The sequence below is a fragment of the Pelecanus crispus genome, chromosome Z, assembly GCF_030463565.1.
Source record: "Pelecanus crispus isolate bPelCri1 chromosome Z, bPelCri1.pri, whole genome shotgun sequence".
NCBI lineage: Eukaryota > Metazoa > Chordata > Aves > Pelecaniformes > Pelecanidae > Pelecanus > Pelecanus crispus.
In genome coordinates, this window is record NC_134676.1 from 14,434,525 (window position 1) to 14,455,209 (window position 20,685).

At 44.5% G+C, this 20,685-nt stretch overlaps 1 protein-coding gene across 1 annotated transcript; it reads left to right on the forward strand.

Annotated features, from left to right (window-relative positions):
* Positions 1-2,099: 2,099 nt before the first annotated feature.
* On the forward strand, positions 2,100-20,685 carry IL7R (interleukin 7 receptor). The gene is made up of 8 exons (XM_009485377.2): positions 2,100-2,222; positions 7,892-8,030; positions 9,351-9,505; positions 11,143-11,297; positions 12,354-12,531; positions 13,390-13,480; positions 15,400-15,475; positions 16,872-20,685. The coding sequence occupies exons 1-8, from the start codon at positions 2,132-2,134 to the stop codon at positions 17,373-17,375; spliced, it is 1,389 nt and encodes a 462-aa protein (XP_009483652.1). The 5' UTR covers positions 2,100-2,131; the 3' UTR covers positions 17,376-20,685.

Sequence of the window (20,685 nt, forward strand, 5' to 3'; positions counted from 1 at the left end):
CTTGGCCCCGGTGCCATGTCCAGCTCCTGCTCTGTTTTTTATGGGTGGTTGCTGTGGCCTGGCAGGTCCCTGGCAGGTTTGTGGGTGGGAGGTATCATACAGGTCTGCCAAGCAGACATCTACTGCCGCCTCACCTTAGACTCTTTTTTAATTCAATGGAGAGAAGTACATGTGTTTAGACTTCATCTTTTGAATGTCTGTGTTAGGATGAGATGAATCATGCTCTCCACTGGCTAGACAGGAGCCAAGCACGAAAAGCTCTGACATAGGAGTATACACTGTAAATACCTACATATTGACCAATGAATCCAAACACATTTTTCTGTATCTACCTAGGCTTAGTGCACCTTCAGGGAATGCTTTGGTGGGGACCCTCAGGGTCCTACCACAAGGAGGGACTTGACACAGGTATCGGAGTTGCCCATCCTCCAGGCAGCCTTGCTGAACTCTCATGGAAAGGGGGCCATTTCTTCCCATTAAAACAGGACAGGGTTATGTCTTAGCTATCCCCTGCCCCCTGCTCAGGGCAGCAAGTGACACTGGATGACAGTCCCTGATGTCCTGGCAAGAAAGAGTCTTGTCTAGACACGAGGGCTGAGCTTTCATCATTATGGTGAGGAGTTTAAACTATTCCCTTGCAAATGCAAAAGCTGCTGTGGCTTCCATATTGAGTCTCCTTATTATAGTGTCATCATTTTTCTGTTTGCTTGGGCATTGTTACCAACTTTGCCCTCAGTTTCCTTTACGCCTCAGACATAAAGCTTTTTTGGTACAGCCGGGGCTGTGCCAGAGCTTGCTCTTCTCTTTCAGGTCTTCAGCTCACTTGAGTTAGCCACATCAGTCAGCCGTGTGCATGGCCCTGCATTACGCTCTAGTGTGCGTTGGTGTATACAGCCACAGAAAGTGTGCGAAGGAAATATTTAACACCTCTTTATCTTCCGCTTTCTGCCTCTGCTTTGTCCAAAGCCTGACAAAAATGTGAGATGCATCACTTTGTTCTCAGGAGCTAGGTTTTGCAGGATTAGTCTTTTAAATCACAGCTTTTCTGGGTCAGCATTGCCTTATGTGTGACTTCACAGAATCACAGAATGGTTTGGGTTGGAAGGGACCTTTGAAGATCATCTAGTCCAACACCTCCCTGCTGTAGGCAGGGACATCTTTCACTAGGTGAGGTCGCTCAAAGCCCTGTCCAGTCTGACCTTGAATGTTTCCAGTGATGGGGCATCCACAATTTCTTTGGGCAACCTGTTCCAGTGTCTCACCACCCTCATCATAAAAAATGTCTTCCCTATGTCCAATCTAAATCTACCTTCTTTCAGTTTAAAGCTGTTGTCCCTTGTCCTGTCACTACAGGCCCTGGTAAAATGTCTCTCTCCACCTTTCTTGCAAGTGCCTTTATATATTGAAAGGCTGCAAAAAGGTGTCCCCTGCAGCCTTCTCTTCTCCAGGCTGAACAACCCCAACTCTCTCAGCCTGGTCTTGTAGGAGAGGTGTTCCAGCCCTCGGATCATTTTTGTGGCCCTCCTCTGGACCCACTCCAACAGGTCCATGTCTTTCCTGTGCTGATGGCTCCAGAGCTGGACGCAGTGCTCCAGGTGGGGTCTCACCAGAGCAGAGTAGAGAGGCAGAATCACCTCCCTCAACCTGCTGGCCACGCTCCTGATGCCAACACTTAAAGAATAAATAACAGCAATCACAATTAGTGTTTCATCGGTGGAAGATTCTTCTCCCTTGAACCTCTGTGCCTCCATTGAGAGGAAAGTGGATGAGAGGACTAAACCATGCTCTCAGGGAAATCAGCAGCAAAAATCCTCCTGGCCAAGCCAGTAGCACCATCAATGAAACTGCTCCTGACCCACTGGACTTGACCAGATTTGGCCCAATGAGTCAATGGGCCTGATCCAGAAGGTCCTTAGTTTTGAAGTGGGAAGCATGTTTCAAAGTAAAAGCTCTGCAAATATCTTCACGCTGGCTTCCTGTTCTCTGCCACTAGTCATCCTTGTCGGCATGTTTACATTTCCCCTTGCCTGCGGTCTCTTTATCAGGCAATGGGTTTGTTCTGCGTCTGGTATAAAGTAAGTGAGCGTGGGTTTCGCACACACACATACTGCACACATGCAGTGTGCTCAGGATGACACAGGCGAGTACAGTATTGAGCATTTTCGTCTTGTTTCTTCACACCACTTTTGGGGAAAGTGGTTGCACCTCAGCAGATTGTGATGGTGAGTCATTTCATCTTTCCACTCATGTATGATCTTGAAAAACCTGAGTTAAGAACTCCAAAATGCAACTGCTGGGTTAAATGTGTTAGTGTTTTAGCCTTCAGTCTCTTTCTTTTAGTGCCAGTACCTGAGGCAGATGTGGAGCTGGAGGATACCTGTTTAATTTAATTCCCAAGTCTGCTGTCCTTGTAGCATCCAAATTCGTGTGAAATGAGGGACACCATAGCTGTATGCAGAGGGCTTACAAGATCAGACCTGTTAATCCTCTCTCATTGTATCTAGTGCTCATGTGAGGAGTTACGTCTGGGAGCGGGGAACCGCTTCACTCTTCTGCAGTCCATGGTCACTCTGAGCTGCCATCAGAGAGGGGTGAGGTTCTGGCTTCTCTTGCTCTTGGCAGTTTCCTCCAAAGAAACTGTTTCAATGTACCTCAAACTTGGCCCAGACTGTTCACTTCAAAAGCCAAACTTTTTGTCTTTTTCTTTAAGCAATTGCATCAGGTATATCTGGGGGTTAGTCCCAGTCTCCCTCGTAGTATGGCTGAAGCAGCAACTCAACCAGGGGGTTCTCACAGCCCATCACTAAGAGCATTCATCCCTTACTCAGCAAATAATTATAAATTAATTCAACAGTTTAAATTTAGGCTTCTTACAAATTTCATTATCTCATTTAGAGAAGTGAAACTTATTTAGCAGCATCAAAATAAAAAATCAAAACATGAAGAGCAGCAATAAAACCAGTGTTTCAGTCTGCTGTCCCTTTTCTCAAAAGGGAGCTGAAAAATTGGATTTACAGATTCAGTCCCAGATATGTTAAAGTCTTACTTGTCTAACAATAAACAAACAGCAGTGACAGAGCTTCTTGTACTGTGCCTGAAGGACATGGGCAGTCGCTCAGTTACTGGTAGTTTTAGGGCTCTGTTGTTTTGGAGCAGAAGAGTTTTTGGTTTTCAGGAAGATAATGACAGTTTTCCTATGCTATCTCACAGTTAGGGAATCTCATTTTCCCCTGTGTGTCATGTATTATAACATGTATGTATGTATACTTATGTACACACATACGTATATACATAGATAGGATATGCATGATAAGTTTTTTAGTTGGAAAAAACAGGGAGTGGCTCAGAACTGCATCTAACAACCTTGGTTTCTCTATTTGCCTTTTATTTATACAATCTGCAGCTCTTTAGAGCCAGCTTTGGCAAGCAGCTATGGTGGTGAATGGTCAACACTAGTGATTTATTGTTGGTGTCACAGAAATCTTCAGGGCTTCCCAAAAGCAGATATGACAGGACCTTTCCTTGTTTTGTCACTAACTTCCAGTAAACCATAATTTGCTTAGAATTAAAGACAAACAGATTCAGAAAAACCCCACTGAGCAAACAGCAGTTTTTATTATTTCTTTATGAGTCTTGTGGGTTTGGCCAACAAGTTAAACAATACAGGGTAAAATCACCATGATGGATGTTTGGCTTTCACTCTTCATTTTTCTGACTTGCCCTGCGTACTGGCAAACTGCTGCCAGCCGACACAGGCATGAGCTCACCCCTTCTTATGGGAAGAGGAGGGAAAAGCTCATCGCAGCACTTGCCTTCATGTCCTCTTTTTCTGAGTGACAGACTGCCACCCAAGCGCTGTCCCCCAGCCTGACAAGAGGTGGTGGAGATCCCCCAAAGCCCTAAGAGAGCTACAGGCAGAGCTAAGAAGGGGCAGCCACGGAGGCACAGGAGGGATGGGCATGGGCAGGGGGAGCAGGAGGCAGCAGGCTGCGGGGTCTCACAGGCAGGATGGCTGGCCTCAGCGGTCTTCCTACCCAGACTTGCATGGTTTGTCCAACCCACATCAAAACTGTTGTGATTGAAATGAGTTCTGCCTGAACCAGATCAGCACTAGAGATCTCACATTACTCTGTCCATGGAGACAGTCACTTCATCGACTTTGGAAATTCAGTCACTGATCCTGCAGGTGCTTAGTGGTTTCATGCATTGTTAGTCCCGGTGGCTTCAGAACTTAAAGCTGAAGCATGTCCATAGCCTCTGCTAACACTCGTCTCTTGGTAAAGGCTCAAGAGATTCCTCCTGTGATTTGAACCATCCTGCTGGGTGTTGTCCAAACCCAAGACACAACCATTTCTGTGAAGGACCTGCCATGCCTGTGCCTACGAGAGCAGTTTTTCTCCCACTAGAATCGCCCCATCTCAAGCCCTGTCTTGATTTCAGCAAATCCAGGCTCAAGGCTCTGCCTGGTCTGCACTTTTCAAGGAAAAAATTATATAGTCTTGTAAACTTTCAATTGTGTAAAGAGTCCTTAGCAGTGTGAGTCATGCTGGAGTCATCAAAACCATTTATGTAGCAAACACATTCATGCGTGGTGGTTCTGAGGTTCTGAGGGAAGAAGTGTAACTGAGGCTACATGCATATTTATGTCAGACAAAAAAATTACTTTCAGCCCATGTAGGAACTATACCAGAAAAAGCATTTCAAATTGCTTCCTTAACACCATTCATGAAGTTTAATTATCATGTATTCTATGGTTAGGACGTTATTTCCATGAATAAGGAACCACATAATCATAATGTGAAAGTTCAGTGTCAAAGAGGTGAAGTCAGCTTTCCTTCCAGTGCGCCACCAAAGGTGCACTATGCTGGCTGAACATTAAATGGCTGTTTGAACTGCAAGACAAAACATTCTTCTTTCTTTTCATTTTGCAGTCAGCCTGATAGAGAATTAATTAAAATTTCTGTCACTTTTCAGCAAAGCAGTAGTGGACAGCTGGAAGATTTTTTCTGTTATGCCATTTACTAATATGATGATTACCAGTTTTGTGTGTTTATGCAAAATGTGGTATATGTAGTTTGCATATACAGAGAGCACCAAGCAGTCTCTCCCTCTTATATAAAGGAAGATCAGTCATCCTAATTCATAAGTTTTAATGTTGTCTTGAGGTAGCTATGAGTAGAAATAAACCAGTCTCCTGGTAGTTGCAAGTAAAGTCTTAGAGAGGCATAAAATGTCACATATCCGTGCATATGAGCATGGGTGTATCTAATCTATATAAAATACGAGGGTTTTCAATTTTACGCAGATTCATTTCAGCTTACTTTTTATCCCCTGAATTTTGAATATATGTATATCTATATGCACACACTTTTACCAACAAATATGTAACTTTATGTAATACACATTTCTGTACGTGTATATCTGCCCAGATGGCTCAGCTGCATTGGTTGACTCTGACCCATGCGAAACTGCTGCAGGGCTTGTTCTAGGGTTGCGCTGACCTCTGCGTCTCTCTCTTGAATGTGATGGTCAAATAGAACAGCTTTGTACAGCACCTGCTTTGTCCATGTCTGTGCTGCACAGAGTATCCCCTCAAAGCAGCAGTGCTGGTGGAAGACACTGCATTCCGTTGTCCTTCAGGGAGAGCTGGGCTCCTCTTGGGACAGACCCCACCAGAGCTGCATGAGAAGGGAAGACCAGTAATTGTTTCTTAGCACCAGTTGCTCATGGTAGCAAATGGCCACAAAATCTTAGTTTGGGGATAGATCTGCCTCTGGGTTCTGGATTAGTGCACCATCAGATGCTCCCGTCCCTCCTGCTGCCCACTGCTGGTGCTGGTGGCAGCAGCCCCCTTCCTAGCCCCTGCCTGCACTGCTTTTGCATTTTTCTCTGCATTCCTGACTGACTTCTGAATTTCTTCTTACTCAAAACCTGACTCCAGATGCACCTCAGCTCTGAGGTCAGAAGGAAGCACCGCTGATAGTGACCCTGTGGGGTGATGCCCTTTACTTACATTTTAAAGCAATCAAAAAACTCTCCCCTGTTTTTTCCCTGATGTCAAACCATGACCATTTTTGATCTTCACATGTGCTCCCACGCCAGACAAGGTCTGTCATAGGACGTCACCAGCAGGACTATGAATCACAGTATCCAAGCAGCTGGTCACCCCTCAGTAATCCGATTCACCTGGGTGACAGCAGAGATGACCATCATTTTCTCTGGGAGGGATTTTCCATTGGAAATGTTTCCACGGGCATTCCCCCACACTGTGAGCGTGAGTCACTGATAACGCCAGAGCAGACAAGGTCTTGTTCTTGCTGCAGCAAGGGCTGCATGGCAAAGGCACATCTGAGGAGCGGGTAGGAAAGGACCAAGCAGGGGATTGGGAATAGTCTCTGGACACGGGGAAGAGGGTTATGTGTCATCACAGCTACCCTTAACCACCAGTAAAAGGAGACAGAGGCATTCCTGCCCCGAGGATCCACTTAAGGGGCCATGGCAATAACCCTTTCTCTGTCCACTCGGCTATGGTGGGTGAGATTTCATGAAATGAGGCTGAATTGGCAGTTTCCACCAGAGAGGACTCCTCTCAGAAGCAGCAGTTTTTGCTTCACTGACCTCATACCTGCCAAGTGTAGGACTTGAGACATATGCTCTTAGTCAAATCGCAGTTGTTTTATTAGTCATCGAAGCAAATTTGCAGGAAGCCACGCATTGTGGCAGAAAGTCTGAGCTTTCCCTCCTGAGCCCAAATTTGTGACATTTCAGAATTTGCAGTGCAATCAAAATGGAGCTTAATTGTCTCATGACATCAAAAAATTCTTGCTTTCCTAAAACCACCCATAGCATTTTCCAGTCTTCTCAGGAACCTGGTGGCAGAACAGACCTTCACAGCACGGGCGGGGGCAGGGCAGGGGCAGGAGAATGCTGCTCGGGCGCTCTCGGCCGTCTGCAGTGCGGCTGGTCCTGACGCAGGTGCAGCAATGGCAACTGCCAAGTGTGCGTCCTCAGCTGTGGGTCTGCTGCTTCAGAGCTACAAGGTGTCTGATGTACTTTCAGGCTGTCCTGAGCTGAAAATCCCATACAAATAACTCCCACTGAAACTAGCCCTTGCTCTTGAGCAGACATTAGCCTTGAGCATCAGCCCCAAACACCTCTGGCAGTAACCATGAGCAGTATATCCCCCAATGCATGTTTCTGTTCTGTTTATTTTCAAGAGTGGTTTTGGTCCTTGACTTTAATGTTCTGCTTTTCAACAGGCATCATGAACATGTCTTACTCCCCTTTGCAGGCCCAAGGATAGCAGCATTTCATCGTTTCTAATAGGAAAACCTGTTTGAGAAAGGTCTGAGGTGATTTTCAGATGGAGTAGGTCCTGCTTTTATCTGGGTATGAAGTTTATCTGTAACTTTTAAAAGAAGAACTCCCCTGTCCCTGGCTCAAACTTAGGAGGAATTAAACTGCAGAGCAGACAATATATTTTCTCTGTTTTGCACTTGACACTGGGACTTTTTCACAGAGGTTTGCAGGTCAACATCAGCACCCCTCTTTGACCATGATTAATAGAAAAGAACAGACATAGGATGTCTCGTCTGACCAAGCCATCTGTGATGTTATGTCTTTTTATAGTTCACAGACCAATGATGCAGAATGTACCTTTGTGTGTAGTAAGTGGGTGGGCTTCATTGTCATGCAGGGAGAGCAATCTTGAAAGGTGCGAGTGGCTTTTAATTTTATTTTGAACAAGCTTTCTTTGCTTCTTACAAAACAGGTGGGTTGATCCTCTTCCTTTCAGGCAACCACATAAAGAAACAACCTCCTATACAATGGAGCTGCAAATCAAATACACTCATAGGTTTGCTTCAGTAACATCCTGCAAATCTCTCCTTAGGGACTTTTGGAGATGACGAACCAGACAATTTTGACATTGACTGCTTCAGCCAGCTGGAATTTAAGGATTCCTATAGCAGCTTGACCTGCAATTTCACCGAGCCGCCTCCTCAAAACACTAACTATACCCTGGCCCTGTGGTAAGTGCTGTCAGTCCATCCTTTGGTAAACTTCTGGGAAGCGAAATGCTAAGCACCAGTAAGTCACGTTGCCATACACTGGGTAACAGGAGCAGCAAAGCTAGAAAAAATTCTGTTTCAGAGTGCTTTACCATGTTTGAATACTATATTCAGCAAAGAAGAGTACTTTACTGAAACAGCACATGACTCCCTAATGACAAAAAAAATCAACTGGAAGGATCTGTAAAGGGCATTACAACGTCCCAAATAGTTCTGATCTTGCCTCTGTTGCTGTGGAACACCTGTAATTACGGATGTAGCCCAGCATGAACTGAGACCATTTTTATTTAAATTAAATATTTTTAAAAAACCAAACCTAGCCTTTATCAAAGGAAAAGTAAAAATATTTTTGAAGAGGCAGAAAATTCTTTGCCAAGAAGGCCGATTTTCCACTGCAGGGAAAATGCTTTTATCTAGGTCAAGACAAAAATTAGGCAATTGTCTTCGCTCACACAGACATGCAAAAAACACACTAGAATGAGGACACAAAAACCCAGCAGCTACCAAACACAACAGTGGTCTCCACTTCTCATTGAGGCCTTGAAACTCTTTTCCACTTTTTTTATTAACTGATGCACCTAGCTGAAGAAGCTCAGATTTTGTTTCTTTAGCACACTTCTTCTTTTCCCTTTGTATGTTTTTCCTGAAAGTTCTGTGGCAGCCAGCAAAAGAAGTGAATTTTTTTCCTTGATATTCTAATCAATACTTTATTTTTTCCACCTAGTTTATTAGAATTTTTCTATTTTCATGGGATTTATTCTGGATTTTGACTGAAATTTTATGACAGTCCTCAAACATGGGAGCCATACAGATGGAGGAACACACAGATACATTTCCACCTCTGAAACTGTGCCATATGACCCTTTCATGGCCTGGCTGACTGTTGACCCTGTATTTGCTACCACTTCAGAAATAAGAAATTTCTCTTTATCTTCAGTGAGCATACACACCTATTGCCCTATACTTAAAAGTGGCAGCAGTAAGATAATTTTTAAAGATACAAAGGTTTTTAACATATAAATCTCCAATTTAATAATTGCATTTTTTTTTCTTGGAGAGCTCCAGAACTCCTACTGTGACTCACATCACTTGATTATTGTGTTCAAAGAGCATGAGGAAAAAAACTATCAATCTTTTAAACTCCTTATTTGCATGGCATTTTTTTCTTATTTCACATGGAGTCTTACTTCAGTTAATGTGAAATGAACAACCAGGATTCATCCCTTACTATGTTACAGTAAGACTGAGAAGAAATTAACATTGTGTCACTTTGGTCAACAGTACCAAGGAAGACAGCAATTATGTGTGCTTCAATATGGAGAAACAGGAAGACGCGTATTTCTTACAATTCACTGATATACTCTCAAATAAAGACGTTTGCATGGACTCTGAGACAAAGGGAAGGGTCTGCAGGAATCTGGTTGTAACTGATATTGGTAAGACACTTAATACTTTGGACATTTTTAAGATATACAGGTTACTGGGGAAAAAATAGCCCAGTGCAAAGCCTAAGCATCAATCTGGATGACATAGAGGCAGTATAAAACAGTGTCCTAGCAGGGCATTCAGCCTGGATTGGGGTGTTGGCAGAGTGTGGTGTTCCCCTTGCTTCAAAGCCAAACACAATTAACCTCCATTCAAAATGTGCAGCTGAATTCTGGCTTACTGTAACACTCTGCCCAGACCTGGACATAGACCGAATCATGCACATGGGCAAAGCGGCTGTTCCTGAGCATGAACTGTCAAGCAGGGACATTTTGTTCATCTCTTACTAGGGATTGCGCAGTTGCAGGACTTACCACCCCATCTACCATGAGCTTGGTAGCACAGGCACTGCAAGTTTGCAAGATCTCACTTTTTCACACCTTCCTTCTTGGTGGACCCTGTTGTCCAAACAAGGTGCTCAGGCATCCTGCAGCACAGAAGGGACACTGAGAGCCCATGAATAGTCTCGTCAAAGCCATGTTGGAGACCCACCTGAGCCAAGAGATAGGGAACTCTGGGGAAGATGGGCTCCTTAGGACTTACCCTTCTTGGGAGCTGGTCTCATGCAAAGGCTGCAAAGAAGCCTGTGTAGGGCAGCTCTGTTCTGCTCTGGTGCCACACTGCTTTGACTTCCTTTGGCAATAGGCACTGCAACATCCCTCTCTTCAGAAACATTTCTGCCCCAGTCCAATAGTTTTGTAATAATCTCACATTACCTCTCAGCTTATGAGCCAGCCTGGACCATCTCTGGTGGTCTCTCCTCTAGAAACTGCAGGTTCTGCATAGAAGGACTAAGTATTTGGGGGCTGCAGAAGGAGTGGGCATAATTTCTGACTACACACGTTTTCCTGGGAGGTGAGAGGTGTGGGCTTTCTGTTCCTGTGACACTGAGGTACCTAGCGCATTCAGGAAGCCTCAGTGGCACAGACACAGGTCCCTGCAGCCCTCAGGCACATCCAGCTCAGGCACAGCTTAGGGAGCGTCCTGAGGGCTGCATTTTAGACTTGATGTACTTGAATGGAAGGTCCTTTGACAGAGTCTCCTGCAGACCACGTCAGGTGTGCATTCATAGCAAGGGCCTGGAACCACAGCCCCCTCTGCTATATCTAACACTGTCATACTTTGTCCCTTCCTCTGTACCACCGCCCTGACAGCCACCAGCAGTTGTACCTGTACCCACTGCCTTCCTCCCAGAGCAGCGATGGCTTTTGCCACCATGGGTCTCCATCTCAGAGCACTGGTTAGAGGGACTGAATTTCAGGTCTTCAAGCAGTGCTACTGCAGGGGCGGGCATGATCAGGAATTGCTTTCCAAGACTAAATGTCACATCCCTAGGAAGTGCCGTCCCTGCTGGTCACACTGCTGCTCCAGCAGGTCAAAACCAAGCCCCTCCCAGGACCAAGGTGTAAGCATGAGCTGAGGCTCAGCATGAGGCTGGTCCAGCTCAGGCCAGCCCTTGCTCCACTCAAGACAGGTCACTCTGCAGGGGGTGTAAGTGGAAATGGACTTTTCTTTTTAACTTTTCAAAACCTATTTTGTAGTAACATTACTCTACTCCTGTTTTATCCTGGTTTGTTATCATTTGCAGTTAAGCCTGAAGTACCATTCGATATAAACATCACATACCAAAAAGAGGCAAATGAATATCTTATTCATTATAGTACACCACACTCATGGAAGAAATACTTAAAGGACAAATTAATACACCAAATAGCCTATCGGAAGGAAGAAGGTACTTGGAAGGTAAGTGACCATGTATTCGTGAGCTTACACTAATTTCCGAGATTAAATGATACAAGAAATAACCAGTATCATGTAAAAACACTCAAATCTACAGTTCTCCAGCTGAAAACATGGAAAGGTGCAATATTTGGCATTTGGAAATTTCATCAGTCAAAACAATTCCAGACCAACAGCACCCATGTCTGTTAGACACTTCTCTGGGCTAATGAAGTTTCATTCATTTGGGATTTGCAGTGGGAAGAGAATATATATTGTAATGAACCATCCTAAGTGTCTGGATGGCTTGCTCTTTGCTATGGTGGTTTTGGTCTTATTTTCTGTGCTCATCAGTCAGTAAATCGTATGACCCCTTTTCTATTTAGCAACTGTTTCTTAGTGTCCCTTTTTCACTGAGCCTCTCCAGGCTTCGCATGCAGCTCTGCAGCTCTCCCACCCTGGGACCATGTTCCAGACTGCAGCTGCCTGTGAACTGGACCTGGTTTGGGCTGCCCAGCTGCTAGGACCTCTGTGTCGCCTGTCACAAGAGCAGCCATGCAAACGCAGGTCCAGATGTGTTTGAAAGCGTGGACTATACCTGTTTTTTACAGACGGAACATGGGAGAACTGTAACTAGAAAAAGAAAAGGATTCAGTCAACCAAATACATTGAAATTAAGAGCACCAGAGCTGCACTGTGGGATTCAGCTTCTTTTCTGTAGCTGCTCTTTCAGAAGTTGCCTTTTTATGCTACGCAAATGTATTTTCTCCTCTCTCCTCTGAGCCTTCCCAGGGAAGCATGTATTTCCCACTGCAGTAGCAGTAGCAAAGCCCAGTTATTACTTCCACCTGTTTTCCAAAGAGCTTTTACCTGGCATTAGTCTCTCTTCTCAATACTATCTGGACTACTTTCTGTTAAACTAGACCGACACCATGATGACCACCTGTATAATAACCAAAGACACAGAGCAAACAGCACAGTATTGCAGGGATGCACCTGATCTCGCACATTTTGATGAAACTCAAAGATAGTTTTCCTGTGTCTTCTAGAAAAATAACTGGATTTTTTTTGTGTGTTTAGACAATAGAGTCACCATACCTTCAGGTAAAATTACTGGGGCAAAACCTCGAAAGTGATGCATCGTATGAGGTGAAAGTACGTTCACAGCCCAACGGAGATTATTTTAAGGGCATCTGGAGCGAATGGAGCACTTCCAAGAGCTTCAGGACCACAAGGGAGCAGCATTCCACAGAGAGCTGTAAGGGCAGAAACCACTTTGATCCACCTGGGAGAAAGCAGAGCGAGGGGTCCTCGGCTCCCTGGCCAGCCCTGGTGGCAGCAGTGATGAGGGCATGGGGAGGGAAGAGCCCATGGCCACAGCAGGGTCAGCCCTGACAGGCACGGGCATCCCAGAGGAGATAACCCAGAAAGCGGCTCTATCACTCTGTTCTGGGGCTGACTCTCCACAGGAAGTTAAATCTCACTCAAGGGCGATAAGATCAGATGAAGTGCTGCTGTAAGGGCATGAGGGGGGTGCAAAGGGAGGTGAAGGCTGACTCACTGCTGCTTGCTGCCTGCTGGTGTTCAGGGATAAGGCCCAGCTTGCACTGAGCGTTTTAGGTAAGGCACAAAGAGTGGTGAAACATAACCCATTCCAGGGCCCTGGATTTGTGTATGAACATGGCTCTTTAATCACAAATATGATATGGGATAAAATCTCAACATTGCACTTGTAAACATGAATAATCCTGGTCCTTGGGGTCCCTTCAGTCCCCAGGGGCACCTCAGCATTACATGTATTCGAAGTCACTTCTGTGCCACTGTAAGGGTGTGGCGAGTGGTGGCTTCAACGCGCTGGAGGTAACAGCAAATTGAGCTGCTTTAATCCAGCCTGGGGACCCAGCTTGGAGCTCAGCCAAATGCTGAGGCTCTGGCAGCCTACCACTTTCCTCCTTCAGGGAGGCAGGAGAAATGCACCACTGCACCAGTCCAATGACAGGCAAGTGCAATTCTTGGCAGTAAATCCTAATTTGTTGTCTGAAGAGACATTACAGTTATGGTGGCTTAACAATGAGCCATTTACATGCATTGGCTGATGTTCTTTGTTCTTCTTTAGATAGCAGTGTGGTCGTGGTTATACCCTCCATCGTGGGATTCATGCTGTTCATTGTTATGATTGTCCTGAGTGTGACTTTCTGGGAAAACAGGTAATCTAAGTCTCTTTGTATCAGAAAAAGTGTTGGAAGCCAACCCTGTTCTGACAGTCTTACTGCTTTCCCTATTATACTTGTGAACTATTCTATTTCCATCTCTGGACCTCTATGTCAAAGGCAGGCAAAGAATAGAAGTGGGCAATACAAGAGACACTGTTGGCAGGCAGAAGATGACCTGTCACTTTGAGCAGACTTCAGTCTTTGGCTCGAAACACTGGGACCTTTGGCGAGCTGAAGTCACCACAAAAGACTTACAGAGTCGGTGTCTCACTGGAGGCAAATTTGACTCAAAAGCTTCAAGCAAGATCCAGAAAAGAAAGCAACCTGCAAGTTTTAGTAAAGTCACAAGAGGTGTGGAAACGGTACATTGGGGAGATTGCCTCTTTCCCTTTCATAGGCTGAGTCAGCAAGGTGTTTTCTCTGCAGCGCTTTTGGAAGCAGCAGGGCAGAGCTCTCTGCAACAAGGGCTTGATGGCATCAGCCACCAGTCCAGCCAGGTCCACATCCAGCCAGCCACGTGGCAAAACCAGGCCCTACATCCCCCACCAAAGCAGTCATGGCAGAAGTGGGACTGGAAATACATTCATTACACAGGGCAGTCCTTTGTCTGCATTGGTTTTTCTTCATATATTAGCTACACAGCAGTAGCCAGATAGCTGTAAATATATTTTTGAATATGTGGCTATATATACTTATATAGAATAGGTAGTTGACAAATTTAAGAAAATGAACAGGTATGTAGATAATCTGGTGAAACCAGAATCTGAAGTGAAAAAGTCCCAAGTTTAACCATAGGTGATGAACACCTCACAAGACAGAAAGCCCACGGCTGTTCAGTGGCATTCAGAGCAGCCTGTCCATGACATCCAGCTCCTCTGACATCCACAGAGATGGCTGCGTGTGAGCTGCTTTTTGGGGACAATACTTGGGCTGTGCTAACAAGGGGATTGCCTGGGAATGTGCTAGTTGACCCCAGTCAAACCATGCCAAGAACAATTTTAATAATTAAACATCTTAGACACTGGAGTTCAGGGAATGCTACCTGGTGCTGTTTATTTGCAAGTATAGATATGGCTTGAGATTTCTAACTCTTGCTTTTTATTGTTGCTGAGCTCCTGCAGTTCTCTAACTTTGATAGAAGTTCTGCTGTAAAACTGCTGAAAAAACAGGCTTTTAGATGGTGAGACTTTTTGAACCCAGAGATTTCCCTTTTAAAAAGAAGAGGGTTTTATACATGTGTGTATATATACCCACATATACAGACACATATAAAAAGAAATATATATTCAGATATATCTATAGCTATATTTATATCACTGGAACACTGAATGTCAGTTGGGCAATATTCTCTAGATGCATCATAGCTGAGGGTTTCCAGCAGCACAACAGGAGACCTTTGGTAATCAAGGCAGTAAAAATGAGACCTGTGGGACAAAGCTACAATACAGATATCTGAAGCACAAATAGCTGGCCAAGGAGTGGGACAACATGCAGTTCTTTGACTTATGTAAACATGCAGAGGCAAATATCAGCAAATTTGCACTTTAACCACAGCATCTTTTTTCACTTGCAGAAATTGGCTTCACCACGCGAAACGCTGTTAACACAGCTAGATGCAAATGAGCTCTTTGCCAGCATAATTTGCTCTTTTTCCAGTACTTAGTGAGGTGTCTTCCTTTAACTGTGATACTTTGTGCACTCAAAAGAACAATGACTATTTGGTGACCTTTATAACTCCTCTTCTCCTATCTTTGTTTTATTCTGAGACTTCTTGGCCGTTATTCTGGGTAATGCAAGCCAGCCTAAGACTTTGTGAGAATTAGTACAGATGATACAATATGAACCTCTGATATCTCAACATGTCCCTCTTTTGCTGCTGTTGGACCCCTTTTTGTCTACTGTTGCTGTTTCAGGATCAAGCCTGCTGTGTGGCCAAACCTTCCTGATCATAAAAAAACACTGGAACAACTATGCAAGAAGCCAAAAAATGTATGTACTTCCACTGTTGTTTTCACCTGAGTATAGACTATTGGGAACAAAACTAACACTCATGAGACAGCTCATACATTTGCTGCATGAACTGGGACATCTTTCAGAAATTACTTCTACATTTCACTGAAGAGAGCCCACATTTGCACAGGCAGATGCTAGTCAAGGGTATGGAAATAACAAACAATTAAACTAGTGCCTGAACTTTGACTTGTGCAAAGTAACTACAGAGGGCTGGAGACCTTGATATATGAAGAAAGGTTGAAGGAATTGAGTTTGTTTATAGAAAAGAAGCAGCTCAGGGTGGGGACCACTAATCATAACCTGCCAATACTTAAAGTGTAGGTAGAGAGATGCTGAAGGTGCTCTCACCACAAGGCTGCATGGTGACAGGACAAGAGGTAACAGGCTCATGTTGCTGCAGGGCAAACTTCATCTGGATAGAAGAAAAAAAAATCTTCTCTGTGAGAACAATTATACATTGTGTAGGTTGCCCAGAGAAGAGGTACGTTCTACTTTGCTGGAAATGTTCAAGGCTTGGCTTGATAGGGCTCTGGATAACCCAATCCAAGTCCTGCTTCTGTCAGAAGGTTGGACCAGCTGGACTCCAGAGGTCCTTTCCAACCGACACACTTTGGTGATTCTGTGAAACTGTGATTGTGGGGCTGGATGGGGACCCTTTGCAAATATCCCTGGTGATGCCCATGTACCCTTACACTGCCAGTAGAATTGCTCAAACACCATGCAGTACATGAACTGCTCTGCCAGATAAAAGCCAGATGGACAAATGTTACAAACTCTAAGGTGTGGGATTAACCCGTTGCCTGAAAACTGTGTGTCTAGTGCATTTTTTCACTAAGAAACTTATCAGCACTGTTCTCTCCAGTTGGTACTTTATTAGCATGTTCTTAATTTAGTAAGAGGTCTAAGATGACTCTCCCACCCCGCATGCTCCCCCATGCAGGGATTCCTAATGTGTTTCGGGAAGTTGTGGCAAATTTTTTACTTCCCTCGCTGCTAAATTAGGAAGGTAAAACTGAAAGGAACCACCTGGGTTGGCACACTCATTCCTGTGAAATGGCAGGCATGCAATAGATGCATGGCTCAGAAAAGTCTCTGAAACACCAGTTTCCACCACATTGCGTAGAGCATAACATGCTCTCCAGTGGCACTGCCTGCAGGAAGCCACTGGATAGATTCAGATTAATATGGAAAAAATATTTTAAGCCACATGATAGTTTATACTCTGCTAACCTATTGGTCAGCCTACTCAGGGTTACTTTCAGAGTTAAACAATAATAAATACCCTTCAAAAATAAAATAAATTATTGAAGTTCCTTTTCTCTTAAGCTAATACACACTGTTAACTGACCATGCTGTTCCCTTTGCCATGCAGAATTTTGATATAAGCTTTAACCCAGAGAGTTTTGGTTATGTTCATATCCATAAAGTGGATGGCATTCAAGCAAAAGCGGAAATGGAAAATTTTCTGAAGCCACCAACTGCTCTAGAGACAAACCTTGCAGAAAAATTTAGAAGCAGATCAGACCTGAAGATGATCCCTGTGATGACAGACAAAAGCAACCTAAACTTGCCTGTGACTTACGGAGGAATCTGGCCAGCTGAAGCCCTGCACAGACTCCTGGGCACCAGCCAGTTTGCAGCCACCGAAGGAAACTGTGGCTCCAGCACATATGAGGTGTGCCACAGCAACAGGGTGCCCCTGTGCAATGATGGTTTCAATCTTCCCTCTGCTCCTCCCCTGGATCCCTCTGGGCAGCCTGGACCAGAGCCCCTAAATGCTGACACCGTATCCCAGATGCTGCCTACCAGTGAAATGAGGTCACCAAACAACGAGGAAGCCTATGTCACAATGTCGAGCTTCTACAAAATTCAGTAAACCTTACAGGAACAACAGCATACCATTTTTCTCTAACACGAGCAGGACACGGAAGCTTTCTGTTTTGTCTTCCTGCGTCCCACCTCCGCAACACACCCTGCTAGCAGTGCAACGCCATACCTGCAAGGAAGTGGGTTCTCCCACATTTCAGTGATAAGTGGCCTAACCTCAGCTCTCAGTGTGCCGGTAGCAATCTCCACTGCAGCAGAAATTAAATTTAATTCAACCTCACTTTAATCTTCAGATCTGATTAATCCAGAGCAATGACACTGCAATCACAGCTGAGGATCACAGCATGTCTTGTAAAAGCTAATGAACTCTTCTGTTAACCTTTTGGTTGCAGAGTTAAGCCTTATTAATGCCTAAGCAAGAACTACAGCAACAAATTCAAGTTAAATAGAATCCAATCTTTTTTAAACAGCACTTGGTCAGGATTAACTCCTCTGCGGTCAGTGGAAGTCCACAAGTTTGCAAAATGCCAGGAAATGGGAATTGCTATCAAGCATTAGCTGCCTGGGTATTCAGGAGCTTGGTCACTGCAAAGGGAGTTTGCTGAGCCCCCAGGAAAAAAGGCACATGGCCTCACTTTTGGAAGATGTTTTCTCAGACTGTTTTTTTCTTTTTTTGAGAGAGAGAGATTAAAACAAAGTGAAACCCTACATGCCACTACTTTCTGCTGTTGGTAAAGATCTGCCCTGGAGCCAATTTTAGGATCCACAGGTACTTCTGCTAGTGCTATATATTAAAGATATTCAGTATTTGATGTACTAGTAATGTTTAGCTAAGAAAACAAAACAAAATCAATGAAAAGTGAAGTCCCATCTGTTCTTGTAAACTGAATTGGGGCCGTAAAATGCATGTTGCCGTCTTTCTCTGCAGCTCTTGGGCAAGCATTAGTGCAGCATGCAAGTACTTTCCAGAACAGAAGGGCTAGGCGGACCATGTTTGTTTACTAGCATTATTCCCCATGGCTGTGGCTGCATGAGAATACTTTGAATTTGGCCAGGCAATGTTCTCATGCAACATCTGACCTAGGAAGATGGATGGAGCGTTATGGATCCTGGCAGTGATCAGAAGGCCTCTAATTTTTTAAAAGTACCTTGTAAATTGCCTGGAGATAGTATTGTTCGTTTTTTTACATTATGACAGAGGAAGGCATCCTGTCCCTTCCCATTCACCTTTGTCTGGACTCTGTGCCCAGCTCTAAGGGGCTCCTCACATGCTGACACGCGGAGATGGCTGAGCCACTTCACAGTCCCTCTGGGATGCTACGCATTGCGGAGCACAGGCTTGGAGATAAAGCTGCTACAGCCAGATGGTTGCATGACTGCTGAGCAGTGTGGCCATGGGAAATCCAAGCCACGTCACTGCACTCTGGGACTGGGGTTCACCTCGCTGTGCAGTCTCAGTTCCTCTAGCTGCTTGAAATTCTCCTTCACTGAAACGTATTCATATTCCCAGAGCCTAACAGTAAAAAGAGTCCTCTCTCACCCTCAGAGCTGCTTGAATTTTTTCTGACTGGTAATAATCACTGAGATGTTGCCGTATTTTATCTAGCCTGCTGGAGGAAAACAGCAATCCCAAGACAGCACTCCACCCACCTCCACCCAATGCCAGGGAAACCTTCAAACTGGGACAACCTTATGGTCCCTGTGTGCAAAGGGGACAAGGATTTGGCTCAAGGCATTCCACTGGCATTTTACAGAGTGGGTTTTATTGTTGTTTCTCACCGAATGGAACATTGATTAATGCAGCAGAAAAAGATGAAAGCCCTGGACATTCATTTGCTTTGTAATGCCTGTATTTCTTCTTAAAAAGTGCTGCTGGTAATGCTCACACTGTTGTAGATGCAGACAGACTGTGCTGGAAAGAGATCCAGTAACAGTGACAAACAAAAAGGGGATAGAGAAAGAAGCAAAAGTGCATCAGAAAAATCATGTATACTATGTGCTATGCTTGTTTCGAACTCATATTCACATTTTTAAGTATTAAAAGGGACATCTCAAATGTCCATTTGCACTATTTAAGCAGTACCCATGGTTAACAGTCCCTCTGTTTGTCCAGAAAGGTATACTGCTCTTTAATACAGGGAAAGTAGTAGAAACCTGATGTTTATTTACTTTAATCACTCTGCAATAGTTATATGTTTTCCTGTGTAGTACTCATAGTTTTGCATAGCTGTTAATGTTTAAACAGTCATTCTATTTTCTAATATGTTATTATTTAATTAGATAACATGTAACCTTGGTTTTACCATGTTTTTGCTGTATTAAAAGGACATGGCTATTTGCATGACCTATTTATGCTGCTCTAATTCAGTCTTCTAATATACATGTATCAGGATAGGACTTACTCTGCCCTCACTGAAATTTGGGTAACTCCATGGGCTCTACCTAGCTTCAGGCAGGACAAATCCCAAATAAATCCAGACAGCTCAGAGGCCTGAAAGCACTGCAGGGCAACAGCAAGCATCACCCTCCCTTCATCACCACCACCCTGTGAGCCAGGGAAGCCTCTCTGCAGGTCCAGTCCCTATGTTTTGGACTGGGCATGCCTTTGTTCATCTTGACTCCAATTTCCATCCAGCCCTTGTTACCCAGAAAACAGAGAGGTAACAGCAGCTGGGTGAAGCCAATCTCCTGCCAATGGCTCATACTTGCTCAGGCGCTTTGCCCTGAAGCTTTGCCCAAGCCCCTGTGTGCAGCTGTGAGTCCGCACCATGAGCACAGGAAAGAAAAAAACCCCAGGCTTGCAATAGCGTAGGTATGCATACAGTAAGGCAAAGTCTCATATAGGCTGGGTCCTCAGAGATGGCACTTCGTTAATACACTGCTGAATACTGACAAATATGAAACTGATAGAAAACAGAGCAGGCTTTTGTTAATTATGTTCATCCCAAGGTAGCTTTTCTTAGTGGAGGACATAGGCTAACTCATGCCAGACAAGGGGGTTACTTTATTCCAGGCGTGCACCTGAGCGTATGACGAAGCCCATCCAGAAGAGCATCTTTCCAGGAGAGCAGCGGTGAGCACAGACAAATTGAAGGGGGTTAAAGGTTAGCATTAAGGTTTCTAAAGGACCCTGGCTCCCAGAAAGAGCCATGAAACACATCCAACTACCACCAAGCCAATGCCAACAATTGGGTCATTACAGCAGTGTTCAGTCAAGTCCTGTCAGGCTGAACTTTCGCAAGTGTTACGCTCCTCTGGACCTAAATCTTTTGGAAAAATCGGTCCCTGACTATTTCGCAGGTGCTGAGTACCAACATTTAAGCAGTCTTAGTATCCAGCATCCCTGAACATCATATGCG